This window comes from Meriones unguiculatus, chromosome 20 (genome assembly GCF_030254825.1).
Source record: "Meriones unguiculatus strain TT.TT164.6M chromosome 20, Bangor_MerUng_6.1, whole genome shotgun sequence".
In the NCBI taxonomy this organism is placed as follows: Eukaryota; Metazoa; Chordata; class Mammalia; order Rodentia; family Muridae; genus Meriones; species Meriones unguiculatus.
In genome coordinates, this window is record NC_083367.1 from 47,777,773 (window position 1) to 47,804,868 (window position 27,096).

General features: G+C 43.2%; 1 protein-coding gene across 3 annotated transcripts in view; it reads left to right on the plus strand.

Annotated features, from left to right (window-relative positions):
- Positions 1-27,096, plus strand: part of Pdss2 (decaprenyl diphosphate synthase subunit 2) — a 216,626-nt gene that overhangs the window by 156,957 nt on the left and 32,573 nt on the right. For 2 of the 3 annotated variants that reach the window (XM_060373607.1, XM_060373608.1), the window contains 2 exons: positions 12,504-12,677; positions 13,866-13,997. In XM_060373607.1, the coding sequence (XP_060229590.1) occupies positions 12,504-12,677; positions 13,866-13,997 (306 nt within the window). Of the gene's footprint in view, positions 1-12,503; positions 12,678-13,865; positions 13,998-21,596; positions 21,652-27,096 lie in introns of all 3 variants that reach the window. The other variant, XM_060373609.1, reaches the window with a different exon arrangement.

Below are 27,096 nucleotides of genomic sequence, written 5' to 3' on the forward strand. Positions count from 1 at the left end.
GAGCACTCAGCAGGCAGAGGCAGGCAGATCTCTGAGTTCAAGTCCAGCCTGGTCTACAGAGTGGGTTTCAAGCCAGCTAGGCCTACACAGTGATATCTTGAGTAAATAAATAATTGTTTTAAAGATTTATTTTTAGGTCAGGTATGGTGGCACACACCTTTAATCCCAGTACAGAAGCAGGTGGAGCTCTGTGAGTTGAAGGCCAGCCTGGTCTACAAAGTCCAGGACAACCAGGGCTATTCCACAGAGAAACCCTGTCTCGAAAAACACACAAACAAAAAAAGATTTATTTTTATTTTTAATTATGTCTGTGTGTATGTCTGTCTTTCTCTTTGCCTGTCTGTATGAAGGTATGTGCAGGTGAGTACTGATACTCCTGGAGGCAAAGGTGTCGGTCGTCTAGAGCTGGAATTACAGGTGGTTGTACGCCACCCATTGCGGGTACTAGAAATAAACTCAGGTCCTCTGGAAAAGCAGAGGCAGAGATCTACCTCTCCAGCCCCGCAAAATAGTTTTCATAAATAATAAGGTAGGGCTGGAGAGACGGCTCAGCAGTTAAGAGCACTGGCTGCTCTTCCAGAGGTCCTGAGTTCAATTCCCAGCACCCACGCGGTGACTCACAATGTCTATAAAGGGATCTGATGTCATCTTCTGGTGTGCAGGTGTACATTCAGCAAAGCACTCATGTTAAATACATAGACAAACAAACAAACAAATAACATGTATAGAAATAAAGGAAGATTCACCCAGTGCTAACCTGTAACCTATCCACGCATATACACGCATACATACACACGTGTTTATGCAAGTGTTTTGCTGCGATCAGAGAGCCAAGGAATGCCACAAAAAGCACAACGTGCAACAGACCTCCCATGAGAGATTTAATAGGGCGAGGGTACACACAAGGCTGCCTCTGAGCAGGTTGTGAAGGCGCGGGCTCTGTAAGGGGTATGGAGCATGAGCATAGGGAAATACCGAACCTGAAGTGACAGTGGAAATGGGGTTACATTTGTGACTGGTGGTGACTGAGCCGCTGGCGCTGAGCCATCCCTACCAGGTGAGCACCTCATTCTGGAATGTGCTTGTTCTCGGTTGACCAACTATACATATGAGTATATATGTGCATGTCTTAAACCATAAAATATTTTTATTTGAAGGAGCTTCAGAAACAACAAAGACGTGTTATATGAACGTATTGAAATCAAATCTCAAGACCTTATATCAGATTAAACATGTAAAACAATAGTTTATCGAAGTCCATATAGACGATGAGAAGAAAAAGGGCTTTTGGTGACTGGGAAGAGTTAGTGTGCTCAGTGGCCTTTTAGTCAGGCACCTTCCCCTCTCTAGGAGATGTGGTTAGCAAACGTTTTCATTAGATTTTGAAAGGGAATTTAACCATTTAGAAGTACTTTACATCACTGACTGACAGCTGAGCATCAAATGACCGTGTAATTTGACCCTGAAAGATGAACTATCACTATGAAGCATGTGACTTGTGTAATAGAATATCATTCTGAGGGGCTGGCAAGATGGCTCAGTGAGTCAGGTACCTGCCACCAAGGCTGAGAACCTAAGTTTGACTCCTGGAATCTACAGGGTGCAAAATGAGAATTGATGCTTGCAAGTTGTTCTCTGGACTACACAGAGAGAGAGGGAGAGAGAGAATGAGAATGAATACAAACTCCCCCCCCCCAAATTAAAGAATACCATTTCTGTTTGCCTTCCATTACCATATGTATTGAGTCCCCACTTTACCTTTTTCACAAGCTACTCCTGGTCTCTGAAGCTAAACACTAGCTGCTGACTCAGCATCTCCTCTTGGAGTCTCATGAGCATCTCAGGGTGAGCACTTCCAGGACCAGATGTGTGATCTGTCCTAAGATCAGCAGTTCAAGGTCATCCTTCCTGACAAAAAAAGCTCAAGGCCAACCTGGGGTATAAGTGACCCAATCTAAAAAAAAAAAAAAAAGAAAGAAAGAAAAACAGGGTTAAAGGTGTAACTCGGCTAGTAGGGTGCTTGCCTAGCATGCATGCAGCCTTGGGTTCCATCCCCAGTACCACATAAACCAGGCGCAATAATCATGCCTGTAAGTGCAGCGCCTGAGAGATAGAGGCAAAGAGAGCAGTAACTCAAAGCCATTCTCAGCCATATAAAGTTGAGCTTGAGTCTAGTCTGCCCACATGAAACTCTCAAAAGCAAACAGTCAATGAAGATAACTTAGATTGGTTGAAAATGAGGGAAATCAGAAGTTGTTTTTTTTTTTTTTTCTTTCCTCCCATAGTCTATTTGGTGGTAGAAATCTGTGTTTTTTTCCTATGAATTTTAGAAGGATTGGGAACATTACGGCTGGTAAAATAATCACTGAGGTGGTGCTGTGAGGCTCTAGTCACTAAGGGGTCGTTTAATGCTTTTCTGAAGCATTCCCTCTCACAACAGCTCTTGGGACTCAACCACTAGCAAATCATCAGTCCCACGGGAGACTGATTGGTGAGTGCATGAATACGTTACCTTGCTGGAATCAGATCCCTGGTGATTCAGCTAGGCCAGCCCCACCCAGTAGAATTATGTCCAGTTTGTGGTGCTATTTGTGAATATTGTGGTAACTTTAGGATACGGAGCCTTGCTCAATGAAGTGGGGTACTGGGGAGAAGCCTTGAGCTTTTATGACCGAGCTCCACTTTCTGATCAGTCTCTATTTCCTGACTCTGAATGCAATGTGACCAGCTGGCCTCCTGCTCCTTCTGCTATGCCTTAGCCCCATAATGCACTGTGTCTCCTTGAACTGTAAGCCAAAGTAAACTCCTCTTCTTTTAAGTGGCATCTTGTTGAGTATTTTGTCACAATAACAAACTATTAGAACATCCTTCTGACTGATTCCCAAATCTTTCTATCCTTCCCAACTAAGGTCCATCAAGAAGTGTTATCTTCACAGAGCCTCATTTAAAGTCCTGACCCATGAAAATATGTGGAAATAATAAAATGACTTGTTTTTTGACACTGAATTTTGAGACAGGGTTTCTCCGTGTATCCCTGGCTGTCCTGGAACTCTCTCTCTCTCTCTCTCTCTCTCTCTCTGTGTGTGTGTGTGTGTGTGTGTGTGTGTGTGTGTGTAGATCAGGCTGACCTTGAACTCATAGAGGTCCACCCGCCTCCTCCGCCTCCCAAGTGCTGGGACTGAAGGCATGCATCACCACCACCCGGCTTGTGCCACTGATTTAGAGGAGGGATGAAGTAGATAGCCAGAATGTAGCTCTTTTCAAAAACTCTTAAGGCAAAACGTGAAAATTCTGTCTTTTAAGACCATATTGAAAGATGTGGGAAGAAGAGTATAAATGTGCCTATTAGTCACTAGTCACAAAGTACCTGACAGCAACTTGACAAAGGAAGGGTTTGCTTTGGCTCGTGCTGTATCGTGGCAGGGGTGGCATGGTGGCAGGAAGATGAAGCAGCTCTTCACAGTGCGTCACCATCAGGAAGTGAAGGGGAATGAATGCTGCTCGTGTGGCCTCCTCTTAGTCCAGCAATAGCCCGAACTCACGGAAAGTTCATCCACAGTCAACCAGCTTTACTGCAAAGATAGGGAGATGGCTGCAGGTTTCAGGCCAGCCAGGGCTCCACAGAAAGACCTTGTCTCACCAAACAAATGAAATACATTAGAGATGACCGGTTTGCATCCTAAAGTGTAGAAAGAAGGAAGTTGTGTAAGTCAGCTGGGACTGCCATGCGTTTATTTTGTCACAGCCTGGGGCTCATCCATGTAAAGCTCCAGGCAGTTTAACCTCTAGGGAGGGCTCTGTTCCTTGCCTGCAGACACCGCCTGTCTAGCAGTGTCCTCACAGAGCAAAGAAAGACAGTTGTAGAGAGGTCTTTGGTACCTAGTAACGATTAAGGACACTAACCTTATTAGTGGGGGACCACCTGCTTATGACCTCATGTGACCTTAATTACTTCCCTGCTGCAGAGATACCCATGCTCAGGATTATGGCATTCTTCTGTAGCTGTGGTCAAGAAGAGTACCTTATCTATGCCCTCACTCCTCCACTCGGTGGCACACAGGCTGCATGTGGCTTTGTTCCCTGCCTGCCTCATCCTGGCTCAAGCTGAACTTTTTACATGGGTCAAGGTGCAATAGGAAGAAATACACTTGGCTAATCAGTAAAATGCCTTCTCGGGTTGCGTCACTTTTTACTTTTAACAACCAAAATAAAAATTTTGGTCAGTGACAAGAGAGTCTCAAACTTGGCTGGTCAGTACATGGCTCAGCAGCTTCTTTCTGGAAAGCAGGCTGGCAGAACATTTTAAGAGACTAAAATGTTCAGAGCGTTGACTGGATAATCCTAATCACAGACTGCATCTGTGGTAGGCAGCCTCCAAGATCATCAGTGAGCTCCACCTCCAGCAGTCCCTATGCTCTCCTTTCCAGGATGAGGCTAGAAAGCCATATGAAGCTCTCTTTGGCCTTGCACTTTCCTGTGAGTGCGGGGGCTACAGGTGCATGCCAGCTTTTACACAGGTGTTTGGGATCTGAACCCACATCATCATACTTGTACAGCAAGCACTTTACCTACTGAGCCACCTCCCCAGGCCCTAGGAACACTTTTGAAAATTTTTAATTGCAAACATTTTCACATTTTTCTAGCTGCTTTTTTTTTTTTTTTTTAATGATTTATGTGAATGTGAAACTTCCAGATACCTTCTTTACTAGCTTTTGTCTGGCTGGGATATAAATCAAAACAATTTATCTTGTCCTATGAGATGAGGCTATTAACACACCATCCTTTTTCCCCTCACATTGCCTCAGGATTTCTGAAGACATACTCATTCATTTAATGATCTCTTTAATGTATCTCCTTAAGAGGTATTACTGCTAGGCTTAATATATATGGTTAAATAGATAGATAGATAGATAGATAGATAGATAGATAGATAGATAGATAGATAGATAGATAGATAGATGCATGTGTATATGCACACATATGCATGCATCATTCACTCTTACACACAACCTACTTTTTCCTCTAGAGGATACTGAGGGAGCTGAAGAGATGGCTCAGCAGGTAAGAGCACTTGATACTCTTCCAAAAAACCCTGTTTTTGTGCTCAATTCCCAACACCCACATATAAAAAATACATGAAGCATTGCATATATTTATATTATATGTTAAGCAAAATAGAATTCAGTTGCTATGTATCTGAGGATAATCTCTACCGCTTACTTGTGCCTGGTCTTGATCAAAATATGTTCTTGAAACTTCCTTATCTGTAAGTAAGAATTGTGACTCTTAGAACTTGGGGTGGGGAGTGACCTGTTAAGTAATGCAGAAATGTCACCATCATGTCAGTAGCCAGCAGGGTGGATCAGGCTCCCTTTACCTCCTTGATTCCTCCCAGCCCTGAGCTGCGGAGAGCTAGGAAGTTTTCCTGTATTTGTGTTGCTTTCATCTTTAAGATTTTATTTTTAATTTTAATTATTTATATGTGACAGAGTACATGTGTGTACAGTGCCCACAGATTCCGGAAGGCACCAGATCCCTGGAGCTGGAGTGCAAACACTTGCGGGCACCTGACTTGCCTCAATGTGAGGTCCTTGCAAGAGCAGTGTGTGCTCTTCACAGCTGAGCCATCCCTCCAGCCCCTCACTCTCATTTTAAAGTGTGGCTCTTACTCAGCTTCAGAAACTAGGCAGCCACACCTGTAACCCCACCACTCGGAAGCTCAGGGCCAGCCTCCGCTTTGTAGTGAATTGTACGAGGCCCTGTCTTGAAAAGAAAAAAAAAAATTCAAAGGAAGTAATTTAAACCTTAAAATATGGTGTTAAGGGGATGTAGTCACTGATCCCACCCATATGTAGGTCTCCTTTATAGAAACAGTGACCCAGAATATAAAAGTGGGTAGCCTGGGGCTGAAGCATCTGTGTCCCGGGTTGGGTGAGAGGGGTACAGTTGGAGAGCCACATACTCATTTCCAGCACATGCTGAGCACATCTCCAACCTTTGTGTACTTTAAAAACATTCATTCAACTCTACAGATGGTCAGCTTTCCAGTTTCCAAAACTCTTCTGATCATGTGAAAGGAAACAGTTTGGCCCAGCAGATCCGGCAGCTCCCTAGCCCTATTAGTTTGCATTTGTTCCGTGACCACGGACCAAACCTCGAAGCCCTCACAGCCACGGTAACAAATGTACTTTGCTCTCCCATGAATAGAAATGAATGTTTCACCACATGAGCAGAGCACCTCAGAGTGTGTGTCTCAGAGACAAAAAGTCACAGAGAAGCAGGTTCTTAATAACACATCAGTGCCCACAGCCATACCACCCTGGATGTCCAGTCTCGTGTGAACTTGCCACCAGTGCTACTATCTCAGGCGGCATCAGCCTACCCTCTATTATTTCAAGCACCTTTACCCAAGCAAAATAATTCATGAGCTACAGAGCAAGGTGACAGTAGTCTAAATTAAGATAGCTCTGTTTAACAATTATTCAGTTGTTATAATGACATCATAAAGAAATCCCATCAACAGTAAATATTCACCCACCAAGTATCATGTTTTATATATAGGAAATCTTCGGTAAAACATTCATGTAGTCGGGTATTCCTTTAATCTTAGCATTTGGGAGGACAAAGCCAGACAGTCCTCTATGGGTACTAGGCCAGCCATGGCTGTAGAGAGACACCCTGTCTCAAACAAAACTAATGAATACACAAATACACAAACTTCATGTAAAGCTGGGCATTGTGACACACGCCCGTAGTCCCAGCACTTAGGATTCTAAAGAAGAGAATAACCATTACAGGCTACCCTCGACTACATAGTGAGACATTGTCTCAAAACACACACAGACACACATGGTGACGATATAGCGCAGTGATAGTGCTGGCATGCCGGAGGACCTTCGTTCAGTCCCCATACCACAAAGAGAAGAAGAAAACTTTCTGTACCTGGGTATGTTGGCATCCATCCATATCCCAGTACTTGGGGTAGGTGTAAGGAGTTCACATTCATCCTTGAATGTAAGAAGTTGAGAGACAATCTAGCCTACATGAAATTCTGCCTCAAAATTAAATAAATAAGAGAGAGTGAGAGAGAGAGATGGGGTTGCATGTGATAAAATCTCAAAGAATACATTTTAAGTGGTTTTGGACCATGCACACACTGTGATGCTGTAAGTGTCTAAATCTCCTGTTCTGACTGCAGTCAGCCACTTCACACACGTTTTATACAACTGATATTTAAAGAAACTGGTTTAGACGTCGCTTTCATACCAGTTTTCTTGGCATTTTAAAATTATACATTAGTTTTTCTAGAGCATGTTTTCTCAGTATATATGTGACAATCTGGTAGAAATGAATAGAAGGGTTCCTCTTCATTAATAACCAGCTTCATAATAGGTAATATCTTGATGCTTGGGGAATAACATTTCTGATTAACTTAGGTGCAGAGTTATTAACTTATGGTCCAATTAAGTGATGGCAGTAGATTTCAGGGGACCATAAATTAATTGTTTCTGGTTATCTGAATAATCTTTTTCAGAGACTGTGTGTTCCATGAATAATTTAAAAATTTAAAAGTGATGAATAATAAGAATCCTAAATCCCAGTAAGAAATACGTAATGAAGAGAACTAAACCTTTAGTGGTTTCAGGTCCTGCAATTAGCCTTTCACATGTACACAATTACATATACATATACACAATAATAGACAGTTAAAATTAATGTGTAATTTAAAAATGCTAAAATTGGCATGCTAGCCACATCTAATGTATGTTGAAAGCTCTCTATCTGTGTGCATATGTTTCTGGTTTTTTTTTTTTCCTACCCCTGGACCATGAACATCTTGTGGACAAGCTATCTTTCAATCGTTATCTAAATTGCTTTGCAGAGGTCTGGCCCATAATGCATAAATTATTGTGTTACACAAACAACCAAAAGTTAATCGACAGTCACAAATTTTTGAGTTATAATTTTTTACAAGGCTTATTTAAATAGCTGCTTAATGTGTGCGCCCACATGTATGCATGTACATCACATGTGTAGCTGGTCCATGGAGACCAGAAGAGTGCATTAGATTTTCTGTGACTGGAGTTACAGATATTTGTGAGCGGCCATAAAAGTGCTGGGCATCGAGCCAAGGTCTTCTGCAAGAGCAACAAGTGCTCTTAACTACAGCGTCATTTCTCTTCAGTTAGCATCCTGTTCTGAGGTTCATCCCTGGCATGCCGTGTATCAGCAGTTCCAGATTAGTTGTTCCCATTAGCTTTTAAAATTAAAATGAACACATAACTGCACAATAAATTGAACTGATAAATAGGGTTGTATTCACCTAACAAAGAGTTATTTCAAATTGAATGGTGCCTAAATGATTTAAATATATATAAGTGACTAATACCTAGGGCCAACCGACAGAGAAACATATATAATCACCCAGGCAGTACAGAGAGAATTAAGCACTGTATCAAAGTGCAACTAGCTAATGTTTTTCAACAAAAGAAAATACTTGTGGCATATTTGAGAATAGTATTCAAAGTATATTTATATTGGAGATGTTTAGTGGACAGAGAGGACAGTGAAATCATACCTTTGAAGAGAATAATATTTCAAAATTCCCACAAACATAGAAGTAACATTTAATTCAAGAAATAACTAAATGTCCTGTGTAACTTAAGTGCAGGTCCACAGCTAGGCCAAAAGACATTGCTTGTTGCCATAAAAGAAAAGGTTGACTGTTATGTTTTAGAGTTGCAGATTGTATGAGCAAAGGAGAGGCATTAAAGGACAATTATTCCAACTATTTCTTTCAACCAAGTTAGGAAGGACAGGGGGAAATAGAAAAGAGGGGAGAAATGACAGAAGGCAGAGAAAAGACTTGAGAAATGCGTATTCTGCACCTCACACGCCATCTTAGGAGCTTGTGCATCTACCCAGATACATGTTACGGGTCGGTTAAGGACAGCTTAGTGCTTGCTTCCATGGAGCTAATATTCTGATGAAGGAGACCGATTACTGTATGTGGAGTCCAGAGAGAAGCTGTTTAAAACAGAGAAACGAGGTAGGAAATGATGAAAAGCCAAGCGATTGATTGTTAAAGGGAAGGTCAGTGTCAAGCAAGGAGCAAAAAGCAGTGAGAAATCAAGCCATGTAGACATCCTACAGGCCAGGGTGATTGTGGATTCTGTTTTTAAACAGTATCACTGTGGCAGCCAAATGATCAGAGACTGTGACCCTCGTCATACTTGTGGTCAACACGTATAATGCCTAGTCATGGAGCAAATACATGAGTAATTTTGATAGATACAGAAAAATTTCGATCTAGTTTCCCCTTCTCCCAGCCAAGTGTGAGAGGCCACAAAATCAAGAAGGTGACAGAAATGCACTCCTTCTGGAGACCTCTCTGGGAAAATCCATGCACTTGCCTCCTCCGGCTGTTCACCTTCATTGTTTGGATTACGGAGCAATCTTCAGATCCAGTAGCTCCCGTGAACCAGTGTCTCTCTTGTTCCTGCATCATCTTTTTACAGCCCTGATTCTGGTGCCTCTCTTACCAGGATGTATAAACAGAGCATGAATGTGGGCAACTGTAACCCCAGCACTGGGAGATGAAGGCAGGAGGGTCAAGAGCTCAAGGGTCATGTTCACTACCTAGTGAGTTCAAGGCCTACCTGCCTCAAGCAAAGAAGTAAGGGGCTGTGATTACATACATGTTGCCCACCCAGTTAATCCTGCGTCTCAAAATCCTAACCTCCATCTGGTCCTCCGGGTGAATGCTGTGTAAGCTACATGCACAGGTTCCAGGGGTCAGAAGGTGGACATGTGTGAAAGGTGAGGCGGGAGGAACATTGCTCTCTCCTGTGGTGCCTTTCTTTTCGCTTGGGGTAGTGCAGTGGTTTGCTTTTGCCATTTGGATTTTATCCTAGGATGAAAGGCAGATCAGATTTCACTTTTGGCAAATAGTTCTCTGTAGTAAACAGTACATTTACTGAAAAGTCCAACTCGACTTTGGTTTTCTTGAGTCTATATTTTGTTCCGTTGTCTGTCTATACAAAACATATTTTTATTTTATTTTCATTTTTGAGTATATGTGTAGATACATGTGAGTATAAAGATTTGAATCCCTTGGAGCTAGAGTTGTTTGTGAGCCCTCTCAGTGTGGGTGCTAGAGACTGAAGTCAGCTCTTCTGCAAGAGCAGCAAGCACCTTCAACCTCTGAAGCGATCTCTTCAGCCCCACTTTTTTTTTTAATTCCTAAGTTTGGTAGCTCTGTTCTCAGGTGGGGCTAGGTGATGACTGTTTGTCCTACTTCACTCCATACTCACTCACATAATAGTGCCTGGCCTTTGTTCAAGATTGCTTTTGCTCTTCTCCTTTCTTCCCTCCTTCCTTCTTTTATTCCTGCTTGTGGTGGTTTGAATAAGAATAGCCCTCCTAGGCTCATATATTTAAATGCTTAGTCACCAGGGAATGGAACTGTTTAAGGATTAATTGTCTCAGGGTTCTATTGCTGTGAAGAGACGCCATGACCATAGCAATTCTTTTTTTTTTTTTATTTTATTTTATTTTTCTCATTAGTTACATTTTGTTAATTCTGTATCCCAGCTGTATCCCTCATTCCCTCCCCAATCCCACCCTTCCTCCCTCATCTCCTCCCTGCCCCTTTCCAAGTCCACTGATAGGGGAGGACCTCCTCCCCTTTCATGACTCCATTTTGTCAGGTATTTTCAGGACTGGCTGCAAAGTCCTCCTCTGTGACCTAACAGTACTGCTCTTCCCTTGGGAGGTGGGAAGGTCAAAGAGCCAATCATTGAGTTCCTATTAGAAATAGTCCTTGTTCCCCTTACTATGGGAAACCAATTGATTACTGAGCTATCACGGGTCACATCCGAGCAGAGGTTCTAGGTTTTATCCTCTCATGGTCTTTGGTTGAGTGTCCATCTCAGAAAAGATCCTGTGCCCAGATATGTTTGGTCCTTGTAGCAACTCTTACAAAGGAAAACATTTACCTGGGGCTGGCTTACATTTTCAGAGCTTTCGTCCATTATCATCGTGGTGAGAAGCCTGAAACTGTTCAGGCAGACTTGGTGCTGGAGAAGGAACGGAGAGTTCTCCATCTTGATTGGAAGGCAGCAGAAGGGGGCTTTGTTCTACATTAGGCGAAGCTTGAGCATGAGAGATCTCAGAGCCCACCCCCACAGTGACACACTTCCTCCAGCAAGGCCATACTTACTCCAATAAAGCCACACCTCCTAGTCGAACCACTTCCCATGGACCACGCTTTCAAACACATGAGTGTATGGGGACCGTACTTATTCAAACCACCAGAGGAGATGTGTGTTGCTGTGGGTGAGCTTTGAGATTTCAAAGGCAACTGTTAGCAAGCTCCCAATAAGAGTTGCCCTGGTCATGCCGTCTCTTCACAGCAACAGACCAGCAACTGTGACACCTTTCCTTCCTCCACTCTGCCTTCCCTTTCTTTTGAGAGGAGAGGTTTGTGTGGTTCACAGCTGAGCATCAGCCACCAGTTACATGGCACTGTCCAGGGAATAGAGCATGCGTGTTTCTCCTCCATGGCGATGTTTAGAATCCACTTGCCTGTTTCGGGGCTGGGCTGGTGCTGTGAACTTTCCTAGGCTAGCGTCCTGGGTCAGCCCCACTCTCTTAACATGCTGCATCCTTGTATCTACTTGCTCACCTTCATCCCTCCAGCAGAACTTCAATTTTGTGCTTCTCAAATATATTCATAGCTTTTAATTTGTTGTGTTGCTTTTGTTTGGTTTCTTAAATAGTGTCATGTGGTGGATCCACACTGGCCTTGAACTCTTGACCCTTCTGCCTCCACGGGTGTGTAAACAACATGCCCAGCTCTGTTTGGTTTTTAAGTATACGTGTGTATATTGTAGAATAAAAGACCTTCTCTATACAGTTTCTGATTAGTTTTAGATATGGTTTATTATGTTAACTATTAATTTTGACCTCTGCTATTATGTTCAAGCACCTTCTTGTTTGTAGTAATCTTAGTTTTTCCAGTGCACACTGTCTCCATTTTGCCCTTACTATTTTCACACGAGTTAAATGCAGGATCCTCATGTTTCAGAACACGTGGTAACATTCAAGAACTGATGATGTGTATGAGCAGAAGTCACTTTAGAGCTCTGTTTCTATGTGTCTGTCTTATCTGATGGAGTGTATTTTATAGACGTTCTTGAGCTTAAATTTTAAAAGTGCTTTAATTACCTCCAATGAAACAGTTACTGTGGTCACTGCTCTTTGTAGCTGGAGCCCAGGCTCAGCTTCTTCAGTTCTGTCTTGGTGCAGAAGTAGGACTGTTTTGAATTGTTCCTTACTTTATTTTTGTTTTTTAAGACAGGGTAGCCCTAGCTAGCCTGGAGTTTACAGTCCTCTGGCCTCAGACTCTCTGTATATTCACCAGTTGTGAATGCTTTTATTCTTCAGAAACACAGTTAAATTAATCCTAAAGCCTTTTCATCTTGGCCCTTTTACATTTTCAGGAAAGTTGTATAACGAATGACATTGGAATGCCGACCTGGAAGGAGCAGACTTTTCTGTCCCATTGTGCCTTGCTAGCGAAGAGCTGCCAGGCTGCAATGGAACTAGCCAAGCATGGCGCTGAGGTCCAGGACATGGCGTTTCAGTATGGGAAGCACATGGCCATGAGTCATAAGGTATTTGCACACGCTGTCCTTTGCATACAGAAGTAGGATACATGTAACTGAAAGCTGTTGGCACTTAATAAGCTGCTTTTAGATCTTGAAAAATGTTTATTGTGTGGGTAAAATACGTCAGTCAAAAATGCTGGCAGTTATATAAGCAGTATAATTGGCAAATACTATGTAATTTTGATGTTTGTTTTCTTACCACCTAAAAGAATTTTTTAAATAACTCCTTCAAATTATTAAAAAAGCATGTAATATCACTCTTACAGAATAGTAGACTGTGTTTTATTTATGTTCTAATTCCCTTGTAAATCCTTATGTTAAACAAATTATGAAAAGTTCATAAAATTTGAAAGTATACTGTATAAAATGAAAGCTTCAGTTTTAATACATGATTTGACTTTTTTCAATCAAAGCTGGAACATAGATTTATTAATAAAAACTGAGAATACTCCCAAGAATAGGAGAGACTAGAAGGGAGGAATCCCTTGATAACTCATTCTTCTCAGCGACGTAGGAAATATAAAATCTCACCAAGCCAGCTGCTTTGCAGTTGCCTCTCTCTAACTTTAAATGTTCATTTACCTAGGACATCCAGAGCTACATAACAAACTGTCTCAAAAAACAAAACAACAAAATACCCACAAATTTTTCAGTTAACTTACTTTCAGAAGTTACTTAACTCACATAAGACAGAAACACATACATGTGTATATATGTGTGTATGTTTATACGTGTTTGGCTATGTCTGTGTGTGTCTGTATATGTGTGTATGTGTTTATATGTATGTGTGTCTATGTGTCTGTGTGTATAATTTCCAGATGAAGATTTTTCATACTTTATTAAAAGTTGGAAGGTGGTTTTTTTGTTGTTTTGTTGTTTTTTGTTTTGTAAACTAGTTGTATGTACTTTGTCTTTATTTAATTAAGTCTCTACATTGAACTTAAAGTTCAAGGAGAAGGGGCTGAGGAAGCAGCTGGAAGTCAGACTGACTGCTTACACACACAGGGTCCCAGACTTATCACCAGAGGCAAACACCTTATGAAACTGAAACTAAAGGATTTTAAACATTGTTGCTAAATCATCCAGAATGTGCATGTGCTTATTAAATCCTATCAAAGAGCACCAAACACTATGTAATTGGTACTTCCTGAATTTATGCATTGTGCTCATAGCTCCTCTCTCTGTCCCTTCTAGATAAACTCTGACCTCCAGCCCTTTATTAAAGACAAGAGTAGCAACTCTAAGACTTTTAACCTAAACTCAGCACCTGTAGTCTTGCATCGGGAGTTTCTTGGAAGGGATTTGTGGATTAAGGAGATTGGAGAGGTAAGTTTAAGTCACTCCTATTTTTGATACCATTGTAATTGATCCTAGAACACAGTTCCTACTTCATGATAGTTTAAGGATATAGATTAGCCATAAAGAAAGGCTATTTTCTTTACAGGCAAGATTCTTTATAACCTACATGTTTAAGAGGTAAAATACTGCCTGGGATACAAAATGAATAAATTGTAATAAATTTAAAAACAAATTAATAAAAAATAAATAAATAAAAACTACACATTAAAAAAGGTAAAATATTAGTTATAAACTAGAGGCCACCCTGTTGTGTTTTCTTATATAGACTACGGCAGCACAGCACTAGTGCCTGTTGAGAATGCTAATTAACTTTTGGGCTTTTTTTTTTAACGGCTTTCAGAAATTGGGCATGGTAATAGCACCACCCTTTAACTGACAGCAATTTCCCATCTGTGGACTCCAGTGCAAGCTGCAGAATAACATGAGCTCCGTCTGTCAGCTCATTGGGTTATTTTAAAACAAACTTGGACCTTGAACACCCATTCTGAGACATTATCAAAGCCAGAAGAGTCGAGGAGCATGGTGAAGTGGGAAGAATAAAGGGGCATGAATAGGGTAAATTTCCTAACTTCTGGGGGGCCTAGGCAGGTTGGAGGGAACTATTTGGTTTCTCTTAGTATAGAAAATCTTGTACAAAAACTTCCTACCTTTTTATCCAGAGTCTCGTGAGACTTACTTAACTTCATGGTTGTGATTGGTGTTATTACACTGACTCTGTAGATATAGGAATGGTTCCAGGCACAGCCAAGGGCGGAACATAGGGCAGCAGCCGATGGCAGAGCGCCTAAGTGAGGGCCTGCACTCTGAGCGATAAATTTCCCGTCTCCTGACCCTCCTCCTGCACTGACTCTCAGGGCGCTCACAGCCGGCTTCAAGTCCCTCATACTCACCAAGGAGAAAACTGCAAGAGTTCCTTCTTAGGAAGCCGTCAAGCCCCACAGAAAAGACTGGCAGAGGTAGCAGTTTGGGGACCCCTCAGTACACATTCTGTATCCATGAACAGTCATCCACAACGAGCAGTCTCCGCATACCCCGAGACAGGCTGTCTGCCTCCCTCACCCTGGAGAAGAATATGGAACAGAGGACCACAGGGCCTTGGGAAAATACTCCACCATGAGAGAGACTTAGTCTAAACCTAACTGACAAAAGGGAACTTAGAGGAAACAGACAGTGCAAAGAAAAACAGACATTTTTAGACATGCTTCGATAGTACCCTTAGTACAGTATTAAACCTAAGAAACTAGACAAGCTGGCATATGAAGACAACCTCAGAAATCAGATATAAAACAGAAAATTATTACAGGTTTATTTAATATGAAGAAGCTTGGAGAGTTGGTTAAAAGCACTGGCTGCTCTTGCAGAGGACCCAGGTTCAGTTGCCAGCACCCACATGGTGGCTCACAGCCCTCTGTAGCTCTAGTCCCTGGGGATCTGACACCCTCTTCTGGCCTCTGGGCTCATCAGGAACACATGTAATGCACAGACATACATGCAAGCACAGCGCTCCTGTATAAAATGAAAATGGATTAAAAATAAAACAAAACAAGCTTGCAATGGCCAACTAAGAAGCTGGGCCTGGAGACACGTAGCTATGTTCCCTGTACTCGGGAGGCTGAGAAGGAACACTGTGAGTTCAAGATCTACGGGATCTCAGGAAACGTACTTTCCTTGTCTTTGTTCCTGAGATGGAGATGGGACTAAAGATATGGCTCAGTGGTATGTGCGAAGACCTGGATTCAGCCCCAGCGTTAATACTAAAAATACAGTCTAGAAAGTAATGATTAGACACAGACAAGAGCAAAGGTAATAGCAATAGCAGCATGTACCAATTAGGAGGCTGAGGCACAGACAGATTAAGTAATTTGTGAACTACCACCCAGTATATCCAGGATTGAAACCCAAGCGGGTCGACCACAGGATCAGTGTGAATCACTAAATGTGACGCGAACAAGCCCTGGGCTGATGACTATGTATGCGGGCCTCACGGAGACAAGAGGACAAAGAGCTCCAGGAGGAATCCTAAAGTGTGAGTGTGTGTGCGTGCGTGTGTGCCTGTGTTGTGTGTGAGAGCGTTGGTGTATGTCAGTGACAGTGCACACGTGGCACAGCCCATGTGTAGGGGTCAGAGGTCAACCTCAGATGTCAGTCCTTGCTTCCAGTTTGTCATCGCCCAGGAGCTTCCAGGGTTTTTCCTGTCTCTGCCAGGAGCACTGGGAGGACAGATTCTCTAACTTCCACTAGCTTGTTCGTGGGTTCTGGGGATCCAAGCTCATCATACTCGCTGAGCTGTCTACCCTGCCCCAGGAGAAGTATCTCTAAGAGTAAAACTAGAACTGATAAGTGACTTCATCTGCTCGACAGTGTTAAGAATAGTTCTAGCACTTTCAGGGAGAGCAGAAGGTTTAGGAGTTCAAGGTCATCCTCAGCTAAATTATCCAATTTGAGGTCAGCCTGCCCTACAGGAGACCCTATCTGAAAAAAATAAAAAAATAAAATAAAATGTGAGGGTTAGAAAGATGGCCCAGTGCTCAAGAACACTGGCTGCTATTGCAGAGGACCCCAGTTCAGTTCCTGTCAAACACTTGTGGCAACATTCGGCAGGCCCGGAATCCCAGTTTCTCAGGAGGTTGACACAGGCACCTCCCAAGTTCGAGGCCTGCCTGAGCTACAGCATAAATTCAAGGCCAACCTGAGCAATGTAGCAAGGCTCTGTCTCAAAATAAAAAGTAAAGATGAGGAATGTTAGGGGTAAGCTCAGCATTAAAGTGCTGTCTAGCATGCACAAGAACCTAGGTTCAATCTCCAGAACTTAAAAATAATAAAGAGAAGCAATTATTAGCCTAGCTGTAGAGAAAAATTAAAAATGCATAAGAAAGGAAATGTAATCACAATGTTCCATATGGCTTAGAGACTAATATTTATATAGCATAAAAATCTAAGTCCTGAATATTTTATAAGAAATGGGTTTTGTTTATGAAATGATGCAAATACCATTTAGAGTTAGGAAACATTTCCAACTTTTATTCAAAAAATTATTAAGCAAAATTGTAAAAGTAGATGCATTGAACCCCGATGAGAGGGAAATGAAAAGCATCCTAGCTGAGCTCACACCAGGTGGGCATCTACAGTCAGCCCGCTCTGCGCTCTGGTCCCACTCCCCTTTGCCCTTCCTCGCACCTGCCTCTTCCTTATGTTTGCCTTTCCCTTCTAACTTGGAAGACTTGGCTTTGTGTTGGGGAGTTTTCCCCGGCCTCTGCCCAGGGTTAGCCTAGCGATAAGCACCTTGCTCCGGTGACCGCACACAGGACGGTTGTGTGGTTGCCTTCGTACCCTGCACTGCATACTGCTGTGTTGCCTTCTCTGTATCCAGACTACCTTGCCATTTACCGGCCTTCACGGTGCCCTTGAACCACCTCAATCTCATTGTCCTTACTGGCAGCTAGAGGGCTGGAGAATCCTGCAGCAGGTCCCTGGGGAGCAGGGAAAACACACGTGGCCTTCCCACGCACCGAGGGCCATTGAGAGTTGTGGGGCTTGCTGCAGTCTTAGGCAATACAGAGATTGAACTTTCTTGTCATCAACTGGCACCATTCAGACCATGGACTAACCAAAAAAGTAGGAGGAAGATGGGGAAAGTGTTTAAACATTTAAGAGATTTAAGTATTTCTTTCGTTCATCAGTGGATAACATCTGAAATTTTAAAACTGGGAAAGAGAAATACCTAACAACAGAAGAAAAGACTAAAGAGAAGGACATAGGGTCTGCAGGTGCTGGGTCTTTTTTTATTTTTATTTTTTAGAAGTTTTATATTGCATGATTTAAATACTGTCCTATTTGGTTTTATTTTAAAACTCTAATTTACTTTTATTTATTTATTTATTGTTTTGCTTTTTTAGGTAGGGTTTCTCTGAGTAACCTTAGCTTTCCTGGACCCGGTCGGCCAGGCTGGCCTTGAACTCACAGAGATCCGCCTGCCTCTACCTCCCTGAGTGCTGGGATTACAGTTGTGTGCCTGGCTAAATCTATAATTTAATTTCACTTCTAGTAATCTGTCATAAGAAAACTTTCAGAGACGTGGGCAAAACATACCAAAATATATACTAAAATATTAACTGTAGAAGAAAGAAAGTTAAAATTGCCACATTTAAACATTTATGATCTGTGTGTGGTGACTTATGCCTGAAACCTGAAACCTCAGGGGAGACACAGGAGGATCAGGAGTTCATATCCATCCCCAGCTTCATGAGATCTTGTCTCAAAACAAACAAACATATGGAAAAGGATGAATGAAGTTTGAGACAATGAAATACAACTATTGAACATTGTATTATTGGAGTATGTGTGTGTTAGGTTGTTTTTTTGACAGCTGAACTGAATATATATATGTCTGTATGTATATATACAGATGGTGCTACTAACTCTAATTGGATTGCATTAGAATTCATTGCAAATTTACATTTGGTTGAAAAGATACACTGAATGAGTTAAATGAAAGCTAGCAGCTCTCATAGGAGTTAGATGTTTATGAAGGCACGGTATAGATACAGATTTTAGGGAAAGGCATGTCAATGCTCTGGGTTTTTTGCAGATACACAAAATTGTAAATCTGCACAAGAGTGGTCCAAGATTTTCTAAATAGTTAGTGAAATGTCCTAAAACTGAAGTCATTATCCCCAGATAGATGGATTTTTAGATTCAAAGGGAAACCATTTAGAAAAGCATGTCTCCTGAGCATCAGATGGCCTCAAATGGACCTGGTGTAGAAGCCAGCACGGAGATGGTACTGTGAGCTAACGCTTTCCACCCTCCACCCCATGTACCCTGTAGGCACTGCCGAGTCCTCCTCCCTTGGGAAAGACTGGTGTTCGCTGTCCATTCCACCAGCTTTCCTGTCTGAGTTGTGAAGAAAAGGGCCCTCGCAAAGAGAGGAGAAAGCCATCCAAAGAAATTAATTTCTGACCATTCAGGGACCTCGTCCTTCAGATTAAAAACTCTTAAGTTGTCTTAGTTGTCTAGATTATGGTAACATGTTTATATAAACCTCATTAAGATAATGATCTTGTTCCATGAATGCCTCCGAGTCAGGGATAGCACACACGATTTGTGTAGCTTGAGGGACCTTCCATCTAAATCTCAAAGAGCTCACTCATTAGCATACAGTTTGCTCATGTAATCTACCCTTCTGTTGTTTTCACGATCCTGTCTTCCTCCAGTTTTGAATTTGACTGTAAGAGCCTCAAGAATAATAGCAAATTCATTTATGAATCACTGCTAATCCTGGCATGGGTACTCGGAGTTGTTCAAAAGTGTGTGTGCGTGTGCACGTTTGTGTGTGTACACTTTGGTTGTCTCTGGGGAAGGTTGGTGGCGGCCCTGTTTTGTCAAATAGGGTTAAACTGGCATAAGCAAAGTGCCCGTGGAGGATGGGAGTTAGGAGGCCTGGATTCTGAGTGGCCTCTGCAACACTGTGTAACTGCAATCACATTTTCTCATATCCTTTTTCTCATCTTCTGTAATTTCATGGCATTGAACTGGTCGTTTCTGAAGTATTTTTTAGTTTCCCAAATGAATCTGAAACATAGATTTCTTAAGAGTTGCAATACAAGAAAAACATATATATATGTCTATTTAAAACATACACAGGACTGATGCAATGACTTAGCAGGAAAGATGCCTATTGACAGGCCTGATGGCCCTGACAGCAATCCTGAGACCGCAGGGTGGAAGAGGAAAACACTGCCATGTGTTGTCTTTTTACCCCACACTCACATGTGCCCGCCTGCAAAATAATAAATAATTAAAATTTAAAAGAATACACTTGAATGCAGTAAATATGTAAATGTATCAATAATACATTGAAATGCCAGGTGTAGTGGCACATGCCTTTAATGCCAACGCTGGAGAGGTAGAGGTAATGGTCTCTGAGCTCAAGGCCAGCCTGGTCTATATAGCTAATTCTAGGACAACCAAGGCTGCAGAGTGAGACCTGTCTCAGAGAGAGAGAGAGTAAGAGAGGGAGAGGTGGGGAGGTGGGCTGGAGAGATTGCTCAGCAGGTAAGGTTACTGGCCGCTCTTGCAGGGGACCTGGATTCAATTCCCAGCACCCACTCGGTGACTCACTGTCAGCTGTTACTCTAGTTCCAGGAGATGCGATGCACTCTTTTGACCCCCATGGGAACCAGACACACTCAGACACATAAAATTAAAATAAATTACTGTTTAAAAAGAGAGAGAAAAGAGGCTGGCCAACGTGGCAGCGCTTGTTGCTCTTGCCAAGGACCCAAGTATGGTTCCCTCACCTCCATGGTGAGTCACCGTGTCCCTAACTCTGGTTCCAGAGGGGCCACTGCCCCTTCAGGCCTCTGCATGCATTGGTCATCATGGGGATGCACATGCATAGACGGTAGAGCACGCGTTCACATGCAATCATCTAGAAGAGACTCGGTGACACCTCTCTGCCGCATGTAAAGTTGCTTCCTGCTCCTCCCAAATTGGCTCGTGTTGAGTCTACCCTGATTTTCTGCACAGAGTGAGCATTATTGACTGGACATGGAAGAGGAAGATGGCTTTCTCTTGGTACCTGACCAGTCCTTGTGAAGCTGGAAGGAAGAGCTGCTTGCTAGTTTGGTATCAGGCTCCGCCTCCTCCAATACCTCCTTCAGCCACCTGAATGATTCGATACTGCACCTACACCCTGAGCTCACACCCTCACTCAGGAGACAGTTAGAGACAGAAACCTGAGCCCTACACTAGCTAAGTGTTTACTGAGCATTGTCTCCATACTGAACTCAACAGATTTCTCATTCCCTTAATTTTAAATTTAAATTTGTACCTGCTGAAAAATAATGATCAGGTGAAAATACCATTAGTGAATGGGTGATTTACCTGGGGAGGTAAAGTCATTACCCAGTTTTCCTTTTGACTCTAAGAAGGTGAATCCTTAGAGAATGGCAGAGCTCTGGCTCTCTCAGGGCATCTAGGGGCTATTGCAGGTCAGCAAGCTTTATTTTTAATGATCCTGCCGGTTTCCTGCTGCCATTCTAAGTCACCTGAAGAAACAAGCATGATGATATTCTTGGCTTTTCCTGAATGCATGCCGAGATGTCACCTAGACTCACAACATTCTGATACGGTCGCAAGCAGCCATAAAACACCTCAAGTGCATTACACATCACCGTTGCCTGCTCTAACTCGCTTCTCCCTGGAAATCCTGCTGTTGCTTTTTATTCAGAAAGGAAAACAGAAACTGCTAGATAAGTCCACTGGGCATAAAAATCACACGTGCAGTTTCTTAAATAAGAGAGGTGCACGTTAGGAGTCCCCATGAGCTGCATGTGAGAAATTCTAGTTATTTACCATCATTCGAATCATTTCTTGTTGGGGGAGGAGTGGATACGGTTGACTGAGCCAGGCTCTGACGAACGCCAGGCTGGCTGAAATGATCTTGGATTCCTCGTCCTTTCTGCCTCCGCCTCCCAAGTGGTGGATTTACAGGTGTATGCCACCAGGCCTGCATTATTTTAAGGCATCTCTAAGGAAATAATATTAACACTACTCTCTACATAGCAGGTATATGTTGTGAGCATTTGGAAGAACTACTTGTGTGACCACGGACTGTGACGTAAGTCTAGATATCTTCAGAATTAAAATATTCCTTAAGTAATCCCACCATGGGCTAGAGATTGTAGCTCAGCTGCTAGGGTACCTGCCCGGCAATGTACAAGGTCCGGGGTTCAGTCTCCACCACCACATAAAACTAGGCATGGCGGTACACACCTGTAATCCCAGCACTCAGGGGAAGTAGATAAAAGATTCACAAGTCAAAGGACATCCTTAGCTACACAGGGTGTTTGAGGCCAACCTGAGCTATTTGAGACCTTGTCTCAAAACCACATAAATGAGTTACAATGAAAAGAATCCCAGCACTCAGGAGATAGAGGGAGATAGATCAGCCTAAGCTACATATCAAGAACCTGTCCTGGGTTGCAGAGATGGCTCAGAGGATGTCCTGGGCTGCAGAAATGCTCTTTCTGGGCTCAATTTCCAGCACCCACATGGCAGCTCATAACCATTTATAAGGGATCCAACACCTTCTTTCTGGCTCCTGTGGGCACCACACACACAGGACACAGATGTACATGCAGCCAAAACATACATTCATAGGCATAAAATATTAAAAAAAAAAAAAAAGGCCCTATCTCCAAACAAATGGCCACAACTAGTACGCGAATGGGGGGCAAGATGGTGGTGATTCCCACGTTGTATTATCAGAGAACAAAGGGACTGATTACAGAGGGTGCAGCAGTAATTTGCCTTACGATTCTGTTTTACCGTGGTTTGTTTGGCTGTGAATATCAGTGTGATTAATGTCTGAGGTGGGGAGTGGGCAGAGGAAGGGGCTTGGGGCAGGGCTTTGACAATGGTGCTGTGCATACAGCTGCAGAAGGATTTGGTTATGAAGGTGGGAATGGATTCCCGGGAAAGCAGGCATTAGGAGGTGACACAGCTGATGAACATCAGGGCCTGGCGAGATTTTCGCCATTAGGAGCACTTTCTGTTTTTGTACAGGTCTAGGTCAGTCACCAGCACCTGTATCAGCAGCTCACAATGGCCTGTAACTTCAGTTCCATTGGGACTCTGACACCCCCTTCTGGCCTGTACAGGTATTGCACAGATTTGATATCTAGATAGAAAAGCAAGTACACTTATGTACATACATTTGTAATAAAAATAAGTAAAAATAAAAAGGTTTTAAAAGAAATGAATGGACTAGAGATATTTCTCAGTGGATAAGCACACTGGCTCCTCTTTCAGAGGTCCTGAGTTCAATTCCCAGCAGCCACTTGGCGGCTCACAACCATCTGTAATGAAATCTGGTGCCCTCCTTTGGCCTGCAGGTGTACATGCAGGCAGAACATTGTATGTGTAATAAATAAGTCAATCTTTTTTTTTAGTGAGATGAACAACATGGTATCTAGAGCATTTGTGGGATGAGACTGTTTCATACTGTAGCTCAGTATGGCCTTGAACTTACAACACTCTTTGTTTTAGTCATCACACACAACCCAGTAACTATAACTTAATCCCAAATAGCAAGCGATCATATAGAGAAAAGCAGCTGTGCAAAGGCAGCAAGTGTGTTAGCAACCCAGTATCGGTGGGCAAACGGCAATGGGGAGGACTGGAGGTGTGCTGGGCGTCAGCACTTGCCCAGCTCAAGGAGGTTCTAGATTGGATGTTCATCACAAAAGGAGAAAAAAACATTGGAGGAGAGGAGATAGTTTTTTCCTAAAGGTTTAAAAAAGAGAGCCTTTGGGCTGAGGATGTGGCTCAGTCTACTTCCCTGTTATTCTTGAAACCCTGGGTTCACTCCTGGGCACTGCAAGGCCTGGAGTACCAACAGCTGGAAAGAAGATTGCTGTGAGTTCAAGGCCAGCTTAAGTTATAAAGTTCAACATGTCTGATAACATTTGGGCAAAATAACCTGATAGGAAGAGACGATCGGTCTCTTGCAAACACACACACACACAGTGAAATATTAGTTTTTATACATTTAGAACAATGGTGTCTCAACATACAGCTTTCAAGTTCAGACAGTAATATTTGGAAATTGGAAACAGTTTGTTTCTGTCATCTGCCCCTTCTTTGTTACCTGACCTATAAAAAGCATAAGGCCACATTGTACCTCCATTACTTGCCAACAGAAATCTGTCCGCACGAACCTAAGTATAAAAAGCCTCAGAAACGGATCCCTTCCTGCACCCCACCCCCATCAGAGCCTGGCCTGGCGGTGCTTTTGTGGGAACTGTTATCTTACAGGGTTGACCAAGGCCGTCTGAGGAGTTGTCCTGTGCCATGATCACTGGACCGTGTTCTTGTCTACCATCATCATTTCAAAAGATAAAACGAGGTTCAAACTGTACATTCCCTGTGAACTGCTAAAGACTGGGGGAAAGTACTGTCTTTGCTCATGCCCTGGATTGAAAAGAAGCACACCAACAGGAGGCAAAGAGATGAGTGAGCCCCTTTTAAGGGCCCTCCTAACGAAGCCCCCAGGGATTTGCAGGTGAGGTGGAATTTGCAGGGGTTGCGAGATGAGCACTGTACCGAGGGGCGGTGCAGGACTGGCTGCTGCATTGCAGCCTTTTTTTTTTTTTTTCTCATGTTCGCCTATTTTGGGCCCCAGTGAGAAAGTTATTTTAATAATATTTTGCTCTGCTGGAAATACACGTGATAAGTGGCAGATGTCAAAAAAGGAGAAAGTTAGAGCACTGCGTTCTCCTCGGGTCCTGAGGCTGCCGTACACTTGTTCTCCTCAGCAAAACACCGACGCACAAAGCAGCGGAATTGGAAAGGACGGTAGACAGGAAGTGATCTCAAGCAAGGCAGACTCTCGCAGACAGGGGATTGGGAATTTCTGCTTTTCACAAGAAACCGGGTGATTCTAAAGCCATCAGCCCAGAGCCTGAGAGAGACGAGAATTTAGATACCTCTGGTCTTTTTTAAATGTTTTCTGTGTGTGTGTGTGTGTGTGTGTGTGTGTGTGTGTGTGTGTGTGGTTTCACTGGGGGATCGTGTGTGTAGGTCAGAGAACAAGTTGAGATGGAACAGCTCGAGCCACCATTCCAGGAATTGAATTGAGGTCATCATCAGACTTGGCGGCAAGCTCCTTTACCCACTGAGCCATATTACCATCCTGGTCCAGTGTTGTTCGTAAACAAAGAAACAAAAATACAAGCCTATTAAATTGTTTTATATCCAGTCAAGGCCTAGAAGCCATATTTTCTGTCTCCCAACATGCCCATCTTCCAAAGAGGTCACAGCTCATCTGGAGTGATGGCAGTTGAGATCTTAGAGCACTTCCTGTCCTCGGGAAACAGCGCCTCCCCTGTGAGGCGGTGAGCGCATGTCAAGTCTCTGTGGTCACCGCACTCCATGCGAGCCTCTTCGCCCTTGTCTGTCTGTTGGTTTTGTATGTATGCTCATGTGGCAGTCAGGAGACAACTTGAGGGAGCTGGTTCTCTCTCTCCACCGTGTGGTTCCAGGGAGCAGGCTCTGGTCTCCAAGCCTGGTGACAGACAAGCGTCTACGCAGCAGGCCGCATTGCCAGCCCCAGTTTTCTGTTTTGTTTTTCGGGAGTAAGTTTCCTCTCTTCATCGTGTGGCTTCCGGAGACTGAACCAGAACTGACAGCAGGCAGCTTCCCTTGCTGTGCCATCTCGTTGGCCCCTCTCTAGACTTCCTCGACGTGCTGCCTTCAAAAGGGAAGAGCTTTTTATTCTTACATCTGTGAGGAGTGCGTGCGCACGCGTGCTGTACATGTGTCGTCATAGCACACGCGTGGAAGTCAAAGGACAACGTGTAGGAGTCAGTTCTCTTGGTCACATGGATCTTGGGAATCAAGTCTTCAGGCTTGACACCAAGTGCTGAGCCATCTCGGCAGTCCAGCTTTGAAGTTGCCGGGTTAGTGCTGCTGGAGCATCCCCTCCCCATCTTCTCCTTGTTCTACTTCAACACACCCTTCGGGGTTGTTCTGATTCCCTGTTTTCTGCCTGTAAGGAATTATTGACTTTGCACAATATGGGTAAGACTTATTTGGAGCTAGTAAGATGGCTCAGTGGATAAGAGCACTTGGTCTACAAGCATAAGGCTCTGAGGACCTGAGTTCAAATACCAGGCAGCCACATAAAAAAGCCTGACATATGCCTATACTCCAGCATTAAGAGGCAAAGAGGGGTGGGTCCCAAGAGCTCGCTGTCCAGCTTATCCAGCCAAAAAGGAAAACTCTGGCTGAGTGAGAGGCCCTGATTCAGGGTAATAAAGATGGAGAGCAGCAGAGGAAGTCACCCTGTGTGTGTTCGAACCTCCAGTGTGTGCAGAATGGCCATGAGCACACACATGTTCACACGCACACCACACATACACACACACACACACACTAATCTACTGACAACAAAGGACATTCCTCACGCCCTTGTAAAGCATGAGTTCCGAAGGGAGAGTTCTGTGAAGCCCGTTGTTCTGTTACGGCTGTGCCCAAGCTCAGCCTTGCTTGCAGCAGTTGCTTCTTGAGGTTTGCTGGCTGATTGGAGAACCTTTGGTGCAACAGCAAGGACTAGATAGGGCTCTTTGTTTCTTTTACCAGAACTTATAGGAATATAAATTCTAGAGCTTTTTATGAAAAATGTCTGTCAGCGTCTGCTGGTATATATGGCGCAGGTATATATCAGCTGCTAATAGAATATGTATTATTTGCATCTCAATGTTTAAATAGTTACTGAATTTGTTTTCTGAAATAAATTATCCTTTTACAGACACACTAACCAATCCAGGGTGAAATAGTTTCACACAGCTAAAATGTTTGCTGAGGTGGTGGTAGTACACACCTTTAATCCCAGTACTTGGGAGGCAGAGGCAGGCAGATCTCTGTGAGTTTGAGGCCAGCCTGGTCTACAAAATGAGTCCAGGACAGCCAGGGCTGTCACACAGAGAAACCCTGTCTCAAAAACAAAAACCTAAATAAATAAATAAATAAATAAATAAATAAATAAAGCCGGGCATGGTACTCAGGGAGGCAGAGGCAGGTGGATCTCTGTGAGCTCAAGGCCAGCCTGGTCTACAGAGCAAGTCCAGGACAGCCAAGGTTACACAGAGGAACCCTGCCTTGAAAATCAAAAAACAGAAACAACAACAATAACAGAAAAGTGAAATGACGGGCTGGAGAGATGACTCAGGTTAAGAGCACTGGCTGCTCTTTCAGAGGTCCTGAGTTCAATTCCCAATAACCACATGGTGGCTCCCAACCATCTATAATGAGATCTGGTGTCTTTATCTGGCCTGCAGGTGCACATGCAGACAGAATATTCTATACCTAATAAAAATAAATAAATCTAAAAAAGAAAAAAGAAAGAAAAAAACTAGGTGTGGTGGCACACACTCGTATTCTCAGCACTCAGGGTGGCAGAGGCAGGTGGATCTCTGTGAGTCTGAGGCTACAATCCACAAATCAAGTCCAGGACAGCCCAGGCTACACAGAAAACAAAACAAAACACAAAAATAAATAAGTA